This window comes from Kwoniella europaea, chromosome 1, assembly GCF_036810445.1.
Source record: "Kwoniella europaea PYCC6329 chromosome 1, complete sequence".
NCBI classification, from domain to species: domain Eukaryota; kingdom Fungi; phylum Basidiomycota; class Tremellomycetes; order Tremellales; family Cryptococcaceae; genus Kwoniella; species Kwoniella europaea.
In genome coordinates this window covers 14,732,630-14,750,262 of record NC_089487.1, presented here as the reverse complement: position 1 = coordinate 14,750,262, position 17,633 = coordinate 14,732,630, and the positions used below count along the sequence as shown (strand labels likewise).

Here is a 17,633-nt window from a genome sequence, read left to right as displayed (position 1 = left end):
TTGATCACTTCTTGGCATGAGCTATTGCAAGTGTCTCACCCATTTCCATCCCATCTACTTAACTTTACACTCATGCAATCAACCCATCATCAGCTATAACATCACTTATCCTTCTGACGATACGAAGGGATTGGAACAATACACCAACTCACTCATAGTCAGACAAATAAATCATTAGTGGCGAATTCATCAAATCACGAGCTTCTCGTAGTATAAATGACGTGAATATATAACCTATCATCAAGAAGATGTCGGCCAAATCTTCATCACCTTACTCGATGCTACCTACCTCTCATTCCACACGATGGGGTCTAGATGGACTGGTGGTGATCCTATCGACAGTGGCTGTAGCAGTATCTGCTCCTCGGTTCAGTGCAGGTAAGCATGCTTCACTCATCAAGACATGACAAAGGTCGGACCTTGTAAGCTGGTGCTAAAGCTGATGTTTTGCGGTCTGCTTGATTTTCATTCACAGAAAATGAAATGTACACTGGTCATCCAGGTGATGTAAGGGGTGCGGTGGTAGTATTGGGATCTGGTGGACTAATAGGAACCAGCGTTATTTGTTTATTGTGAGTTTCTGCCTCTGCTAGATCGGTGATGGAATTCCCTCACACATCTTCCAAAACCCACTTGAGCTGACAAAGAAGATTTTCATCTTTTCTATCTCTCCAACAGACGATTAATAACTCGGATATTACCTAGAATATGGGCTCATTATGTGGATAGATTAGGATTCACTTACGTTGCTTTGATGTGGATCTGCTGGACTTGTAAGTTTCATATCACCCTTTTCTCTGGATCCACAAATTATATACTCTGTCTATCATCAATGATCTAAACATCCCAAGATAGATCAATACTAATGACCCTTTCTAGCAACAACCATGTCATTCACATTATTCACCGTCGATTCATCCCTCTGTCAATATACCTTATCACACCTAGATAATTTACCAACTTGTCCAATCTTATCATTCGACTCGACCTTATTACATCTCTTATCAATCTTGACTTTCGGTCAGGTACTCAACTATCTCTCTATCGCTCTTCGCTCCGAGTCTGATTCAGATTCATCGAAGGGTGATAATGATCGATTTGTAATGTGGGAATTGGCTATCAATAGTCCCCCGAATTCACCGGGTTTACGACCTAGAACTCTCAGGAATACACATGGGCAGACCACCTTCGGGTCAGGAGGAGGGTATGGATCAACGTCAACTAGCGCTGCTGCTGTGACCATGGAAAGGGAGAACGATTCTACAAGTGAAATTGACATTATCCCTCAAGAACCCAATGTCACACCGATAGACAAGCAGAAGCGAAAAGATAAATTCTCAAAAGGTAGATTATGGACTTATATCCCTTTGAACCTATGTTCGCTAGTTGTGGTATGCACTTCGTTCGCTTCGATCAAAGTTGGAGAATTTAGTGAGTCCAAATTCATCTCATTTGCGTATCTTGTAATGTGCAATGATGTAGCTGACGATAATCTCTCCGTTCTATAGCTTCCAGTGGGATATTCGTTCTGGTCACTGCGTTTGGTGGGATTTTCCTTTCTCTAGGATGGTAAGTCATCATCATCATCTCTTCCGAAAGAATCTGCCAACAATCAACTACGAGCTTACATTACCTTGTGATCGCTCCAGCCTTATCACGCATTTCTCTCAGCAGATAAATCAACCCGACGAAGAGGGCTCTTCGGCATTCCGAGATCATAATAAATTACGAAAAGATAGGATATTTGAGGTTGTCCTCGCTGGGATACTATTCCTGATCTGGCCAAGTAAGTCCTGCCTGATCACTTTTTCGTATAGACAACAGTTGACTCTATTATTTGTTTGGAACAGTCTCAGCAATATTATATACACTTTTCCCCCCTACACCTTATCAACCATGTTCCAATCCATCTGCATCTGCTGCGCCATCCCCAGGGGAAGATTGGAACATCGATCCTTTTCCTTTATGTCAATTGGGAAAGACGGTTGTCAGTCTTTCTTGGATAGCCAGTTGGATATTATTGACTAGGTTGATGGGGTTGATATTCCCCATTACATTATTGGATAATCACAAACCCCCGAGACAAGGTGAAGGTGCAGGGGAGAACGAGGCTTTATTGAACGACCATTCAAATGCCCTAAACATAGATGCTGGAGGACAAACAAGTCAGACAAGGGGATCGAATACCAAGCCAAAAATGAAAAAGGGTTGGCAAAGAGTAACGGCTGGTGAAGAGTTTGAACTTGGTTCAGAAGATGAAGATGAAGATGAATGAGAGGTGACAATTACGAGGTGACAATCAGGATTATAATCTTCCTATAGACGATCCATTTCACGCAATATCTATTCCTATTATCCATCTTTGACATACAATTACTTACGATCCCACTCTCTCTGATACGATGTCAATCCCAGCTCTGCGAGCATTAAATTGAAGTTGTGCTTACCTCATTGTATTGTTATTCGGTCCATTCCGTGCTTGTGTATATAGAGTTTTGTATCTTTTCTCTTACGATTTATTAGTTCGTGTTGGTTTGTATTTTGCTGGTTGTCATTGTAGATACGGATAAATGAATATATAATATGTATCTCGAATATTTTTCATGCTGTAGCGTTCATCATCAAAACCAGTAAGATAAATAGAACACACATATGCAAATGCAATACATCACAATACTAAAGCAATTTACCCAGATTCATGGAATCACAACTCGTCCCTGTTCCTATCCTTCTTCTCCCGCTTTGTATCCTTATCTTTCTTCTGACTTAGGAAATCCCTTACCACCTTCTCCAAAACATCTTTCTCGTTATTCCCTAATTGTACTCTTGCTTTTTCCTTCACTCCTTCTCCTTCTCCTTCTTCCTCTGTTTCCGAATTTTCATCCAAAACAACTAAATCCGCATTTAACAATATCGGACCTTGTTCATCATCTTCATCACCTTCTTCCCAAGAATAAAAAATCACCTGTTCACCTTTAATTTCCTCCTCCTCTTCTTCTTCTTCTTCCTCTTCTTGCTTATTGGTATCGGCAGGTTTCGATTTACCCAATAAAGTTTTCTTACCTAATAAATCTAAAGCTTGCTTTAACATATTTCGAAGTGATTCATCTTCAACATCTGATCCTTCAAATACAATTTCGATTTCCTCATCCCCATCCCCATTGTCGTTCAATCTACCATTAGGAAATTTCTCATTGGGTCCTTGTAATCCGAAATGATGTTTGATCTCTTGTCCATGTCCATCTTTCTCTGAAGGCGGAGTATCAGCTCCAGTAGGTCTCTTGCCATACGGTAATTGCAAGTGTTGCCCTTGACTCTGACGTTTATCTTCAATTTCATCTAGACCTATTCCTCCTTGTTGTTGTTGTTTTTGTTTTTGTTTTTGTCCTTGCTGATTCTCTTTTTCCCATTCAAGCCAATCTTGATCATCCACCACCTGTCTACATCTAATCGGCGCAGGTCTGATCTCATCCAAATGATCATTATGATTTTTAAACCCCGGCAATCCACATAAATATGGTGAATGGATGATCAAAACATATTGACATATAGACAACTCTTTAATCATGTAAATCATATCCGAAGTAGTCATCGAACAATGAATTTGAACTTCCACTTCACGCGGTTTACCAGTTTTATCACATCTTGTGCCATATGACCATTTTTGAACTAGGTACCGAGATCGAGAGGAGGATGAAGATCCTATTGATATAGATGGTAAAGTATTCGATTTTTGCGCGGATGAATTAGGTATTTGAAGATCTTTCTGTTTAGCCTCACCACCAGCACTGCTAACTGGTTGAGGTTGATGTTGGCCCGCAGCGAATCTCTGTCTAGCACCTGGAGAGACTTGACCTAAGGTATAGGCGTCAAAGTGCGTATCTTCAATTGGGACTAGACCACCAGGTGGGTGAGGATGGGGATGAGGTGCTGCATGGAATTGACGGATATGCGAGTTATGGCAGTATCTACGGATTGAAGAGTAATTCACATGTCAGTATAGTACAACTACAATGGATATTACGATGATCGAGGTCGACGGTTGTTGTGAATGGATTTGATATATATGTGTATGTGTATGCGAGTGAAGTAAGACTCTGACTCACGAATAAGTAAACCACCCTTGTTTAGTGAACAGACATTTCCCATCTAAATGACTCAAAGCCTGCCAACCCTGTACGGGATCCAATTCATCTTCCACCTCTTCCACCTGATCTAACTTATCTATCAGATCCGTCTGAGACGTAGTAGCATTTCTCGAAGGCATTAGACAAAGGTACGGGTACGGTGTACCGGATGGTTCCGATGGGTGAGCAAAGTTCATAGGAATCAGTTCGAGGTGGTCCTATACATCATAAATCAACAGGCAAGGTAGATTATCAGCAACAATCCAACCAGGGGACAAGGAGAGATAGGCATGATTTCTAATTAAGTGATAATCGACTGGAGTTCATAATACCCACCTTTCCCACTTCATTCCCATCACCCAACCTCCTCCTTCCATCACCGGCTTTCGCTTCCAACCAATCACCTTCACCATCCAATCCCAAAGTCTGACATCGCTCAGCATCGGATCTCGATAATGGCAGATCATTCAAAAACTGAATTTCGTACTTCGGATAGGCGTACAGATCTCGCAGTTGGTTCTGACCATGACGGAATGCGAGTGAGGAGGAGGATAGGGAGGATAGGGCGAAGAGGTATATGAGGAGGTTGCGAGACATGACGGACCGATTCAAATTGATTTTTGCGTTTCTCTAGCTCTCAGAGCGCCGATGTGGAGCTTGTTATCTCTTTGTAATACCGCAAGGTCTGTCTTCGCATGAGTTGAACAAATGAACAAGGATAAAGGAGAACATGACGAGGTGTTCATTCATCGTTCGCTGCCAGCACGACCGAACGTCAACATCCACACGGACATCGCCGAAACACCAATCCATGCTCTGTTGATGTATACAGTACTCTCCATTCTCATCTAGGTGGATGGACATGATGATGAAGTTGCATGTAATGTTACGGGAACGTAAGATATATATCCACTACCATTTTCTCGCTTCCTCACAATGTTTCTACTCATCGTCATTTGTCATTGTCGTTCTCTCCAATCATCTTCCAGATTTCACGCTCTCAATCTCTACCTCTACTTCTTTACGAATGAACACTCATCTATCGATTACTCTATCAAACATCATGATAGATCAACATACGATCCACTTCTATTTTAAGAAGAACACTCACGAGCATAGCTAACAAACTACCGACATCTTTCGCTTGACCAGGGACTGACCCACCTGGATTATGGTTGGGGTTCGGTGCAGGTGGAGGTGGGTATCCACCATATCCACCTGACGACTGACCGTATCTATGTCCTTGAACTTGACCTTGACCTTGTCCCGGTGGAGGAGGATAACCACCGCCGGCATTAGAGGCAGGTGGATAAGGTGGGTAATTTTGAGGCGCAGGTGTTGATGGGTTGTAAGGACTTTGGATAGCCGGAGGGGGAGGTGGGTTACCATACGATCCTTGGATGGGAGGTGGGACGTTATACGGGTTCTGACTTGGTGGAGGCGGCAGGGGATTGTATCCATTTCCAGGTGGTCCAGACGATGGATATGAAGTAGGAGCAGGATTAGGATTTGGGTAACTTTGTTGAGGCGGTGGTGGATAAGGTGGATAGTTGTTATTCCCACCTTGCGAGATAGGTGGTGGTCCTGGCCTGTAATTACCGCTAGGAGGAGGAGGTCCGGGTCCAGGTGTATATCCTGTATCCCTCGGTGGATAAGGTGGTGGACCATTCATCGTCGAAGGTGGAGGAGGCATGGGCCCCCTGGCAGGGAACCCACCTTGAGGAGGAGGCGCGGGTGGACCAGAAGGGTTAGGTCCTCCTAAATTCGCCAAAAGCTGTTGAGACGATATCAGCAAATGCACCGGATTGAGATGATGAGGTCATTCCACTCACTTGTTGTACTTTACGAGCTTGCTCCAACCTATCTTCGCCAGGCTATCAAGGCATGACATCAATTATCAATTGAATGCAAGAGCAAAGTATGGACATGGTCCACTTACAGGTACAGGGGGCGGCCCATCACCATACCTTCCTGGACCAGGTGGATTGGAACCGTACGAACCTGCTTATGCATCATATCAGTGACCCGTACCTTGTGAGAGGCGGTAACGACTTACTTCGTCTATCACCTCCTCTTATCGGAGATCTAGCTCTGGGATCCCTGGCACCATGTGCAGGAGGTGGGGGAGATTGGTTATGTCTACCACCCCTGACTTCACCATACCCAGGTCCTTCACCACTTCGGTAAGGATGGTTAGTACTACCTCTTTCCGCAATACTAGGAATGACATCATCGTTATAATCTATTGTACGCCGATAGTAAGATCTCAAAGTAGCTTACGGTGGCGGAGGTAAAGCATCCTCTTTCTCATCCCATATGAATTTCAATTCTAAAGTACCACCTTGGAAAGGTTGATTGGACATCTTATCGTAGAATAACGCCGATCCTCTTGAATCATAATATTCTACTATCTTCTCGCTGGTGATTGTACAAAATATTATCAGTCAAGAGCTCGATCGAAAGTGCTATCTTTCAGTAGTGATACGGAAACTCATGTACTTACGCTGGCTCTCTACCAGGTTTGATTGTTTTCACATCACCGAATTGTTCGCACATCCTCCCTAACTCATACTCGTTGATTACTCTAGGTGGATGAACAAAAACGAGGATCGAACCCTGAAATAGCAAACGAACGATATCAGATCGAGTGAAAATCAATCTTTGTAAAGTAATCTTCATATATACTTACCTGGTTCTTTTCTCGATCACAATCCCCAATCAAATCTTTATCCCTTGGTAGACTATAATGCACGTCGATCTTCATGATAACATTAGCTCAGACAATTCGTTCCTACACGAATGAGTCACTCACGGGCCTATCACCAGCTTTCAGACTGTGCATACCATCTCTTGCTCTTTGTGCTGCACGCAGGTCGAACTGTAACGTTCAGAATATAAACAGATGAGATGATCAATTTTCGATTTGTGGTTTCCTTTGGGTTTGGGTTGTTTGGTCTGGGTCACTCACATAAGTCACAAAGATGATACCCCTCTCTTTGATCCTATCATACCAAGTTTTGATCTCACCGTAAGTCGAGAACGAATGTTGTAGTGCGTCTGAATCAGCTTCGTACTAGTCATTCCATATCATCATCGTCAGTATCAGCATCACTCTTACACAATCGCCATAAATTCTTCAGTAGCAGTAATCATCTTTGAAAATGGTGATTATTGATGAAGGGATGTATAAACTTACAGATACATTACGAACGAATAGTGTTCTGCACACTCTCTCAGCTTGGATACGATCTTCGACGGAACGAGTTTCGACATGTCTTCTTCTACCACCTCGATCTGTGAGACGGAACGAGAAATGACAATCAGGGTATCGGTAAGATTAGCATCTATGCTGGAAACAAACATTTCAAGAGTACGGTGAACATAGATTGGGTGCTTGTGAAGTCAAAGAGAAGAAAACATAATTTCAGTGGAACGACAGGGGATTGACTGGAACGTCATATATAGAAACCAAACAGTTTTTCATCGTAAACCAACATTCATCGTGAACGAACATGAATGAGATACCATCTTTCACCTCAGCTCAAGGGTCTCATGTTTTGGCTGTTTATAGGCACTTAAGGAGACTAGCTCAACTCAGGCCATTATCCATTGAATGTTCAATTCTCACGAGTAGGCTTATCCTCACTTCATTTGATCCTTTCTCACGACTACCACCATATCTCACGTAGTCACAATCTCAGAACAATGGAATCAAGTGAAGAAAGAGGCACAAGAATCGGAAATCGTGATTTTAAGTAAAAGGTTACTTTGTAGAACTGAGAATGGAACAGAGAGAAATTTCGTTTTCGACAACGGGGTGTCCTTTGTCTCATAGATTCAGATCAATAGAATGAAATAAATAGCTCACCGGGACTTCTTTCCCTATCACCTCCTCTTCCCCCTCCGCCTCCCCCACCTCGTCTTCCACCTCCTCCTCCACCTCCTCCACCTCCTCCACCACCTCTTCCCTTCCTTCTATTACTGTTGTTATTGTGATTGCGATCCGCATACATATCCCTTTGTTGTCCTCCACCATAATTATCATTTATACCTGATGCCGAACCCGAACCAGATCCTCCCGCTTGGGGATGATACGCTTGATTGTTGTGATTGTTGGAAGAATCGGCAAAGGCATTGAATTTGGGTGGGGCAGGTAAGAAAGAGGGTGGTGGGGGAATATGGCTCATTTTTCACCTTTTACCAAAAACTCTTGTTCGACGAGAACAGATTATAATCGTACGCACACGCACAAAAGACCACTTGACTTATCTTGGTGGATTATCTTTTCAGTCTTCTTGTCCCTTACGATCTTGTCTAGATCAGGCAGAAGCCGTCGATTCCTGAGTGTACAATATCGGTGATTCTCCACTGCGAGACAGACTTATCGGGATTAAAAGCGTATACTCTTCTTACAGCACAGGTCCTTGACAGCGAGCAAACGATTCACGACCCCTTGACTCTGATCGGGGGAGAAATGTTCGACTAAAGCCAAATAAACAGGTTGACGAATAAAGGGATATCTTGTCCAGATGGTCCACACCGACAGTTTACCCAATTCCGATAGCTTTTGAGAGAAGGGCTGAGCGAGATATAGATCAAGTCAGTGATATGATCTTGACAATTACGGAAAGTGATTCGGTGTGACGGTTGGATGCCTTGTGAATGTATGTAGGAATTGATATGATAGGAGGAGGGAAGGACGAGAAAGGGAAAGAGAAAGAGAAAGAAAAGGATAAGAGAAAGAGCGAGGGCACTCGATCTATCTTGCGGGTGTATTACGTAACTCGCCTCGAGTCGGATGATCACGTACAAAAAGTTGGAATTGCAGTGCTCGTACAGAGAGGATGTATAATCTTACAGATTCATTGACTGACATCTCTGACATGCTCTGATTTCATACGCATTTGCAGCTTGACGAATAACCAGGAAGAATAGAAGAATAGAAGAAACAGAACATCAGATCACACAATGTCGTTTGGTAGACCAGGATTCGCAGATACATTCAAGGTCTCACCTCCTCAGAGAGGTTCTTTCCCTTTAGATCATGATGGTGGGTTCTTTGTTCCGTCATGATCACTTCATTGCACATTGCGTTACGTTGTGTAGGCTGATTCTTGTTGTCTATGATATGCGATATAGGTGAATGTAAAGAATTCATGTTATCGTATCTGAAATGTCTTAAATTACATTCAAACGATAATGGGAAATGTAGATTACAATCCAAGAAATATCTGGAATGTAGGATGGATAAGTGAGTGCGGTACAAATATCTAGCTCTGGTTCTGGTTTTGTCGTATTAGAGTTCCATTTCGTATATATGTCGTATACTGACACTCTTGTGATTGAACCAGCGGCCTCATGACGAGGGACGACTTCAGTAATCTCGGATTAGGCGATGTCGACAATCCGAATCCGACTGCTCCCAAAGCTGAAGCTACCACATCGATATCTTCGAGCTCATCTCCATCTTCACATCAGAATACACCTTCTTCAAGCACTCAACAAGAGAGAATATAGCACCTGCATCTGCATCTTTATCTCATTACAACATAGCATCTTTCCTCTAAAATATGTACAGCACAACTTCAAATACGACATCACACCATGTCAAAACCAGCTCCACCATCTCCCTTTACCTGTTCTCCCTATCCCAAGTTTAGTCAACGAGTCATCACTCTCGGCAATCTTCCTTTTACCTTCCTGCTCTTTCCTTATCCCTTCCCACATCTCTTTCAACCTACTCAAATCATCTAGTAACTCCGGTCGATGCGTCTCTTCACTCAGGTAATAATGGAATCTGTCCCTAGGAGAATTCTCATGATCGTGCTCATCATCCACATCCAAGGCCTCGATCTGCGTCCTGATCGCACTGGACGTCGAAGAAAGTTGATCGACATAGGATCGTCGGGATTTGAGGGCGGTGACGAATTGCGATAACGTTTGAAATACGCTCTCTTCGAATAACTATTTATGAAAAATTAGATATGTTGTACTTGTACTTTTGGAAAGAAAATAATGCACAACTCACTTTAACGTCTTTTGCTCTTTGAGCTAACTGTCTTTCCCTTTCGCGCAAGTCAAGTACTACAGCGCACATCTCCACGTCTATCTGTAGGTGCTCACTGAAGTAGATTCAAGCATCAGCAATGGTTCTTGATATACAATTCACATCGACTCACGGTTCGACCCTCCTCATATCCTTGTAGAAGTCCACCTGTTCAAGTGAATGTCTAAACGCCCAGAATCAGCTCTATTCTCCTGCTGTCGTTCATATCATCCTCACTTACCTCCTAGTCAACTCTAATACTTTCTCACCCAAATCTTCACCGCTCCTCTTCCCCGTCCCATGTGGATTCATAACCTCCCATTCCATTCCCGTTTCCTCAATACATACATCCGCACCATCGCTCGCAGTCCTCAACATCGCTGTAGCTCGACCCCTGTTTCTCCACGCTAAAGCTCTATCAGACAGAGTCCTGATTATTGCAGGTCTAGTGTCACCGTTTGACGCAAGTTGTCCAGAGGGTGTGCGCGAATGACCTCCAACGGGAGAATTCCGATTGGAAAATTCCATATCTGACCTTTCATCTGTTGGACTGAGTCCTGCCGCTAGAGATGCCCTGGACCATATATCACTCTCGTTTCCTGAGACTTGGGTGATGATCGATGGCCGCTTTGACTGAGCTCTGGAAGTGGCCGTTAGAAAGGACGGTCGTGAGGATGTGTTCCATGATCGATCTAATGGTCTGGTGGAAGTCGACGGGCTTGGTGAAGCTAAGGGAGTGTTAGTATAGCGTGTCACTAAACGGGCGATACCAGTCGATGCTTACCTGATTGACCCCTATCCAGCTGCTCGTCAACCTCTTCCAGATCCCTAAAACAATTATTAGCCAATCTAATAATAATCAAATGTATTGTATCTGCAGCTCACGGTTCGATTAAGAGCGGCACCGTACTCTGCCTTTTCCTCATAATCGACGACTTGAGCGTAGTTGGTCCAGGACCACCAGTCTCAGAATCCGAAGTATCATAAGTCGTTCCTCTTCGGCTATACGAATGTATTCTTCGTATGAGCTCATCTCTTCTTTGATCATGATGGTGGAGAGGAATACAAGTACACTTACGATACCAATCCGAAACCACCTTTGATCGCCTGACCAGCCCTCCCTGAAATCTCTTTAATCGCATCTTTGATATTATCACCTTCATCGTCCTCTTTGATCCCAGCGTTGTTACCATATGGATTGAAATCTCTTGATTGAGTTCGTTTCTTTAATACTCCTCTATTGGGATCTCGCATACTTCCAGTCGAGCTATTCATACTTCCCATTCTACCTTTCCTCTTTGGCTTATCATTCTCTAGACCCTCAGCGACGGTCCCATTCCACAATTCAGCTACACGTCTCGCTCCCATTATATCCCAATCCTTTTCCCTCGATCTCAATATCCCTTTGATATACGCTTCCAGATCGGTAGTGATTACATCGGGAGGTGCGACCGGTCCGACCTCCCCCTCCGGGATGATCAGTCCCACTCCTTCACCATCGTTTTCATCGTCTCCCTTGAATCGTAGATGATGCTCTCGTTTGCGGATAGGCGTATCTTCGGTCGTCCCGCCTTTGAGATTGGCAGAGATCGAACTTGTGGCCTGAGCTACACCGTTCAAGAGGAGTTTATGCACTTTCAACGCATCTCCAGGATGTCTTGTACGATCAGCAAGATAATGCTGGGCCAGAGATCGGATCGAGTGGATAGTAAGGTAGTGAGGCATGTCAAGTGATGTCGCGGTGCACGTCTGTATACAATAAGTCAATATCCAGAACACATATGGTGCAGTAATGACTGACCTGGTATGCTGCCCATGTATTCAAAAAGCGTTTGATACTGGTGAACGGGTCTTTCGGAAGCTGAGAGTAGAAGTTGAAATTAGTGACTTCTCTCAACCAACTTAAGCTAGTTCTCACCTTCTCCACGAGCTCATAGTGCACAATGCGTCAGATGCAGCTCATCAGTGCACACTCGTCCATACCCGAGCTTTCTCAGAAGTGCAGCATAAAGTCTGAATTAGGCGATGACGAATACCAGCAGATGTTTGAAGTATTGCGTGATAAGGGGACGGTCGAATGAGCAGGCTGAGGTATTCTATATAAATCGTGGAATTTTCTTCGAAGTGCGGGACTATCAACCACAAATAGCATCAGCATGAGATGTTCCCATCCATGAAGATGACAAGTAGATAGATTAGACTGACATTGGACTTTCCATCCCTATTACAGCTCTTCCACCACATCCTAATCTTCTTAAACCAGTATTGACAGTGATATATGGTTTTGCAGCTCGGAAGTCACCACCGGGAACAGGATTACTACGAGGGAGGTCAAATCAGCCTGTTTTCTAACACATTTGATAGACTTGGACAAGCTTACACTTCTTGTCCAAATGCTGCTGGTGTAGTGACAAGTAACGTGCCGTATTCGGTCTGAATGGGGACGAATGATCATCAGCTACGCCCTCGAGATACTGCAAGGTTGCTCACTCTACGAGCAGTCGACTGCGTTTCCGCCGCTAAGAATCTGATCGCATTGATGATTTCGAAAGCGCCTTCCTGCTGCGATAAGGTAGGTGCAGGGACTAAGAGGTATGCTGATATCTATAACAACCTAATCAGTACCACATATGCCATCGCGGCTGTAGAAGTCTATCATATCACTCACCTGCTCTGTCGGTTTACCAGTCTGAGTGACAATCGTATGTGAGAAGTGAGTACGTGATAAGAACCTATCAATATCCCACACATATCAGCAACGCACTTGCATGCATATCCCGAGTCGCCTTGACATTTTCGAATTGCGATACTACTCACCAGCTTCTCAAAGAATATAATGCATAACCCTGCAACCTAACTTCCTTCTCCACCTTGAGATTGCCCAATTTCCTCAGCCATTTAGTTTCTAGCTCCTCGAGAGGTCGGTCAGTCGGTATGAGCAGTCCGTTCTGGCTGCTCGGACTTGAAGGTGAAGGAGTCAGAGCGGGAGAAGGGAATCTCGAGGGAGTGGAAGGGGTCGGCGAGAAGTTCGAGATTGAGGTTGGGGAGAGAGTGAAGGACATCGTCGAATCCAATTTGTCGTGTCGGTTATGTTATAATCTTGGGGATCAGTCTCGCCGTGTGGACATGATGATTTGTTGTTGATATATGTTATATATCTATGACACAAGGAGGATCAAGACAGTCAAAATCCACAACAACAAACTGGCCATCGTCACCCAGAGAGCTCAAAGCACGACAAGTGGAGGCGATAACACGTGTTGGTGGCATTCAACCGAATTGTTTGAAATCGCTTTTCACTTCTTCTTCCTTTCTTTCTAACGCATGAATATCAAACATAGCAAGTTAGACTGCGAACATGGTGTCAAGTTGGGATAGAAAACGAGACTGTGGGTGGACTCAATGACACAGAAGGTTGCTAATGTGCCATCCTTCGCAGTTCGAGCCTCTTCTCTCGCTACCTCCTCATCTTCTGAAACTCCACCTCCTCCCTATTCTTTCCTCGATGAGCCATCTCCTGAGCCGTGTCAAAAGAAAGGTCGACGTCCTCAATGGACCACCTGGCAGATGGCTGCGTCTCAAGCTCCGGAAGCCGATCGATCGATGGACGAGGTGGGAGATTTGGAGGAGCGTCGAGATACCTTCCTCGCCTCAATGGAAAGAATGCGAGATCTTCGTCAATCGGGTAATCAAGCAAATGCTTCTCAGCCAGGTGATGTTACCTGTGCCCCCAGTAAGTCTCCACGGTTCTGACCTCATTTTGTTCATGTACATTGTTAATACAAACCTGAAATAGCATCATTCACTGAAATAGAGACAGTCAACACCACCGAACAAGCTGAACACGAAGAGACACGATTTATGTCACCATCTTGGGGGGTTGGAGGGGAAAATAGGCTTACTCTACATAGGGGGGGTTTGGCTTCCTTCAAGAATCTCGAGACACCTTCAGGTGAACAGGACAATGCAGAAGAGATTGAAGACTGTATCATTGTGGATCCTCAATCTTTACCTCCCCGTGATCACAATGGTAACCGACTGAAAACTAAGAAGAAGAAAACAGGTGAACGATTTGCTTATTAACAAGATATGAGTACAAGATATTAGTGATACTAATGATATTCTTGTAGGTGCTAGATCCGTTCCTGCTCCTACAGCAAGAAGACTTCGTATCATGCAAATGACCGCTAAAGCCAAGTCAGGTAAATAGATGTCAGTTTGCTTCAGTGGGGCCGTATGAGTGAGATAAAAAGATCGAGATTAGTTGTTAGCAAACTCCTTGCCCAGCTCCACTCTATCTTCTTTACTTCTTTTATTGAGGGTGCGAAGGTTTTATATTTGAAGTGTGAAATTATATACTGAAGCTTACATTTGTGATTACCGCCTGATTTGTATTTGTATATTAACATAGTGCCGTAGCGACTACCTGACTGTTCATGTACTTATGCTCATGCACTGCTGCTCACAATTGATACCTCCTTGGTATGCCAAATTTTACGACTGACAGTATCCCTGGAGTGAAATTGACATATCATGCTTTAGGCGAAGAGAAGTCAAACTCTAAGAAAGTGCCACACTCTCCCTTTTGACGTCGGGAGAAATGCACGGACCCATGTTTTGTCCTCTTCGCGATGCAACGTCTTGTACTCTAATATCGATTCGTTTATCTGTCTCTATGTCCCGTAAACACAACAAAATCCTCTATCAAGCTTCGAAGAAGTCAACGCGCTCACCAACTCAAACCCCAAATAAGTTCTCAACATGCTCACAAGATCCCTAAAAGCCGAAATGGTCATAACCGAGAATCACGTTGATGGCAGCGCAGTTACTACTCCTCCAGACTCAGAAAGAGTGAATTCTTTGGGGAAAAGGAAGAGAATAGCACACAATCCTGCTGAAGGCGGTTCCAGCTTCAGTAGGAGATCTGGGGATAGTAAGAGGAAGAGAGGAAATGGGGTGCAAGGAGAGATACCACGAGTGTATGTGTCTACGCATTCCGACATCTTATCCGCTGTGGCTGATGTATGCCTGGCATATACAGATCTGAAGTACAATTACGATTCCCTGGGTGTGTAAATTTAGCGCCAAAGATCTATGCAAGATCAAGAACGACCCCACTGGCGGAAGGGGATAAAAGTCAGCTCCCGTCCGAATGCACCTATGAACAAGTTGCTTCAAGACTATTTCGCCTAATGGACTCTACTAAAGAAATTGCAATTTTCCCTTGGCCAGTCATTTCTTTGAAAAAGGTGACTTCACGATCTTCGTTACATCGATCTACTCATAAAAGATATGGAGATGAACTTTTTGCATATACCGCTTCTTCGTTTCTCGCTTGGGAGCTGGGCAAGAGAAGCCTGCGTTTAGGTCTATTCATATCTGCACAACGACAAGGAAAACCATCTCATGTTTGGGCTTTGGGTATCTCAAGTATGCCAGGTGAAACGGGTAAAAGAGTCATCATTTATGACTCTTTTGCTACCTACACTTTCGAACAATTGGGAAATACGATATACAGATCAGACATGCCTATACCTCAAAGAACCTGTCTAGAATGGATGACTGAGAATAAGGGGAAATTTAATATCGTAGAAACCTGGTGGGGAGGGAAATTATTGACAAGACGTATTACTGATCCTTGTCTGGAATCTACCATGAGGTGGCTAGAAACTTTTAGGGGTAAGAGTGGGATCTCGGTGGAAGAGCTGCAGTCGACAGGGTTTGTATTAGTCAAATCCAATCCTGGAAAACTGAAAGGGGTCGTGGACGATCAAGTCGACCAAGAGGTCGAACAAGAGGGTATTAGGGAAGTCGAAGGAAACGACGATGATGAAGGGACAGAAGAATGGCATTCTGGTAGGAGTAGAGAGCATGGTACTGTTCATACGTGATGTGTCATGTGTCCGTGATATCATTAGAGGATATGAGCTTGTATTCTGTGTCTATACTTGACTTTGTATTATCATTATCATTATCATTATCAGGTGATATCCGTACCTATATTCGTATTCCTCTATATGTCTTTGATGAGAGTCTTCCGTTACATCATGAAATAATCACCTTACTGGCCATTCACAAACGGTGTACAACATATACGTGACTTGGATTAAAGGTGCAATTAGGAGAATTTTTCAAATGCTCATGTGTGCGATTCAGTTTACTATACCACTTGTTCCGCCGCGCCTCACAATTTACACCATTACACCATCCTGCACCAAATGGCACTTTCTTCAAGCTTCCCTTGAAGAATATGCTCTCAAATGCATATGATACATGTAGAAGCGCTTTGGTTCTAGCATATTGAAAGGTAGAAGAGCTTATCTAGAAACGGCGACGTTTCAATTCTGACTTTTGTTTTGCGCGAGTGTATGGTGATGAGACCATTAGGATACTCGATCTGAAGATTACTACCGCGAAAAACTATAAAAGTATAGTCAAATCAAAATTGCATGTGGTACCCACAACGACGTTGAAATTATACCTTGAAGACGTGAATATGCTGAAACCCATTGGACTTTTCACGAAAGTTTTTACCGGTTCACAACCTCCTCATGGTGGTAGACATACTGTGAGACGGCGACGTCGCTCCTGAAACATTCATTTCTATCCGTTATATATATGGATATGAGCCTTTCGAACCTACGGTAGCATTTGAGCGAATGTACATGGAATATTGTTTTGAGAATGCCAGTACCAAAGGTTGATTTAGGCGAAAGTCGGATTTAACCGATGATAACTCCTTATCGCAAACTCTAAAGTGGAAGTTATCACTATCATACCATACTCGTATTCTTCCTTCAAGAAGTGACCTTGACTACCACGGTCTGTATTGTACCAATATATCTATATACACCTAGATAGATGGATGGTAAGATGAACTATGTGACTGATGCATGGTATGTAGTCGTCTTTATCATATAACATGTGAGGTGCACGGACATTTCTTAGCATGAAGTCACATGAGGATGACCATACATCCTTTAGCATCCTTTGGCTCGTGGTTCTTGAATCATACAGCATGCCGATCAAGCTGTGTGTTTCTGATGGGATAAAATGTTCTAATACACTCACTCGGATGTAATTCGATCTGAAATAGCAATATGAACTACTATTTAACTCTTCATCTTATCTACCTCTTGTTCTTACTTCTCATCCTCAGAGATAGTAGGATAACCGTTATATCTAGTCTGAAGGTGTCTAGTACACCATCTTCACGACCTAGCTCCTACTCCCACTCTGCAAGGTGTACTCGAGAGAGACACTTTGAAGATTATCAGTAGATTTACCACTGTCCAACTCCTCATAACCTTCACTCCCGTCTCTCTGCTTCTGCTACACATCAAAGAAACTCATAAATCTTCCATACCACCTTCAGTCACCACCTATTATACCCCGAAACCATACCACCTGCCGTTCACCGAATCAAGACCATCCGGTACAACTGTTCATTATTCAACTCT

The 17,633-nt window shown here is 43.6% G+C and overlaps 7 protein-coding genes across 7 annotated transcripts; 4 read left to right on the top strand and 3 right to left on the bottom strand.

The window, feature by feature from the left end:
• Positions 1-248: 248 nt before the first annotated feature.
• Positions 249-2,275, top strand: V865_005630 (uncharacterized protein; the record flags this gene model as incomplete). The annotated part of the gene is made up of 7 exons (XM_066229399.1): positions 249-378; positions 476-572; positions 679-773; positions 880-1,431; positions 1,509-1,569; positions 1,650-1,786; positions 1,851-2,275. The coding sequence occupies 7 exons, from the start codon at positions 249-251 to the stop codon at positions 2,273-2,275; spliced, it is 1,497 nt and encodes a 498-aa protein (XP_066085496.1).
• Positions 2,276-2,704: 429 nt separating this feature from the next.
• Positions 2,705-4,724, bottom strand: V865_005629 (uncharacterized protein; the record flags this gene model as incomplete). The annotated part of the gene is made up of 3 exons (XM_066229398.1): positions 2,705-3,968; positions 4,107-4,345; positions 4,464-4,724. 3 exons carry the CDS (start codon positions 4,722-4,724, stop codon positions 2,705-2,707), a joined length of 1,764 nt encoding a protein of 587 aa, XP_066085495.1.
• Positions 4,725-5,181: 457 nt separating this feature from the next.
• V865_005628 (uncharacterized protein) lies at positions 5,182-8,314 on the bottom strand (the record flags this gene model as incomplete). The annotated part of the gene is made up of 11 exons (XM_066229397.1): positions 5,182-5,901; positions 5,960-6,001; positions 6,067-6,128; positions 6,184-6,344; positions 6,408-6,545; positions 6,631-6,743; positions 6,817-6,885; positions 6,940-7,005; positions 7,096-7,200; positions 7,324-7,421; positions 7,996-8,314. 11 exons carry the CDS (start codon positions 8,312-8,314, stop codon positions 5,182-5,184), a joined length of 1,893 nt encoding a protein of 630 aa, XP_066085494.1.
• A 781-nt stretch (positions 8,315-9,095) lies between these two features.
• Positions 9,096-9,644, top strand: V865_005627 (uncharacterized protein; the record flags this gene model as incomplete). The annotated part of the gene is made up of 3 exons (XM_066229396.1): positions 9,096-9,177; positions 9,267-9,378; positions 9,479-9,644. The coding sequence occupies 3 exons, from the start codon at positions 9,096-9,098 to the stop codon at positions 9,642-9,644; spliced, it is 360 nt and encodes a 119-aa protein (XP_066085493.1).
• A 90-nt stretch (positions 9,645-9,734) lies between these two features.
• On the bottom strand, positions 9,735-13,235 carry V865_005626 (uncharacterized protein; the record flags this gene model as incomplete). The annotated part of the gene is made up of 14 exons (XM_066229395.1): positions 9,735-10,091; positions 10,156-10,249; positions 10,307-10,357; positions 10,415-10,901; positions 10,958-11,001; positions 11,059-11,175; positions 11,252-11,922; positions 11,975-12,080; positions 12,210-12,305; positions 12,379-12,492; positions 12,554-12,606; positions 12,664-12,777; positions 12,842-12,905; positions 12,991-13,235. 14 exons carry the CDS (start codon positions 13,233-13,235, stop codon positions 9,735-9,737), a joined length of 2,613 nt encoding a protein of 870 aa, XP_066085492.1.
• Positions 13,236-13,531: 296 nt separating this feature from the next.
• On the top strand, positions 13,532-14,383 carry V865_005625 (uncharacterized protein; the record flags this gene model as incomplete). Its single annotated transcript, XM_066229394.1, has 4 exons — positions 13,532-13,562; positions 13,613-13,906; positions 13,970-14,236; positions 14,304-14,383. 4 exons carry the CDS (start codon positions 13,532-13,534, stop codon positions 14,381-14,383), a joined length of 672 nt encoding a protein of 223 aa, XP_066085491.1.
• A 551-nt stretch (positions 14,384-14,934) lies between these two features.
• Positions 14,935-16,064, top strand: V865_005624 (uncharacterized protein; the record flags this gene model as incomplete). The annotated part of the gene is made up of 2 exons (XM_066229393.1): positions 14,935-15,152; positions 15,215-16,064. 2 exons carry the CDS (start codon positions 14,935-14,937, stop codon positions 16,062-16,064), a joined length of 1,068 nt encoding a protein of 355 aa, XP_066085490.1.
• Between the last annotated feature and the right edge of the window lie 1,569 nt (positions 16,065-17,633).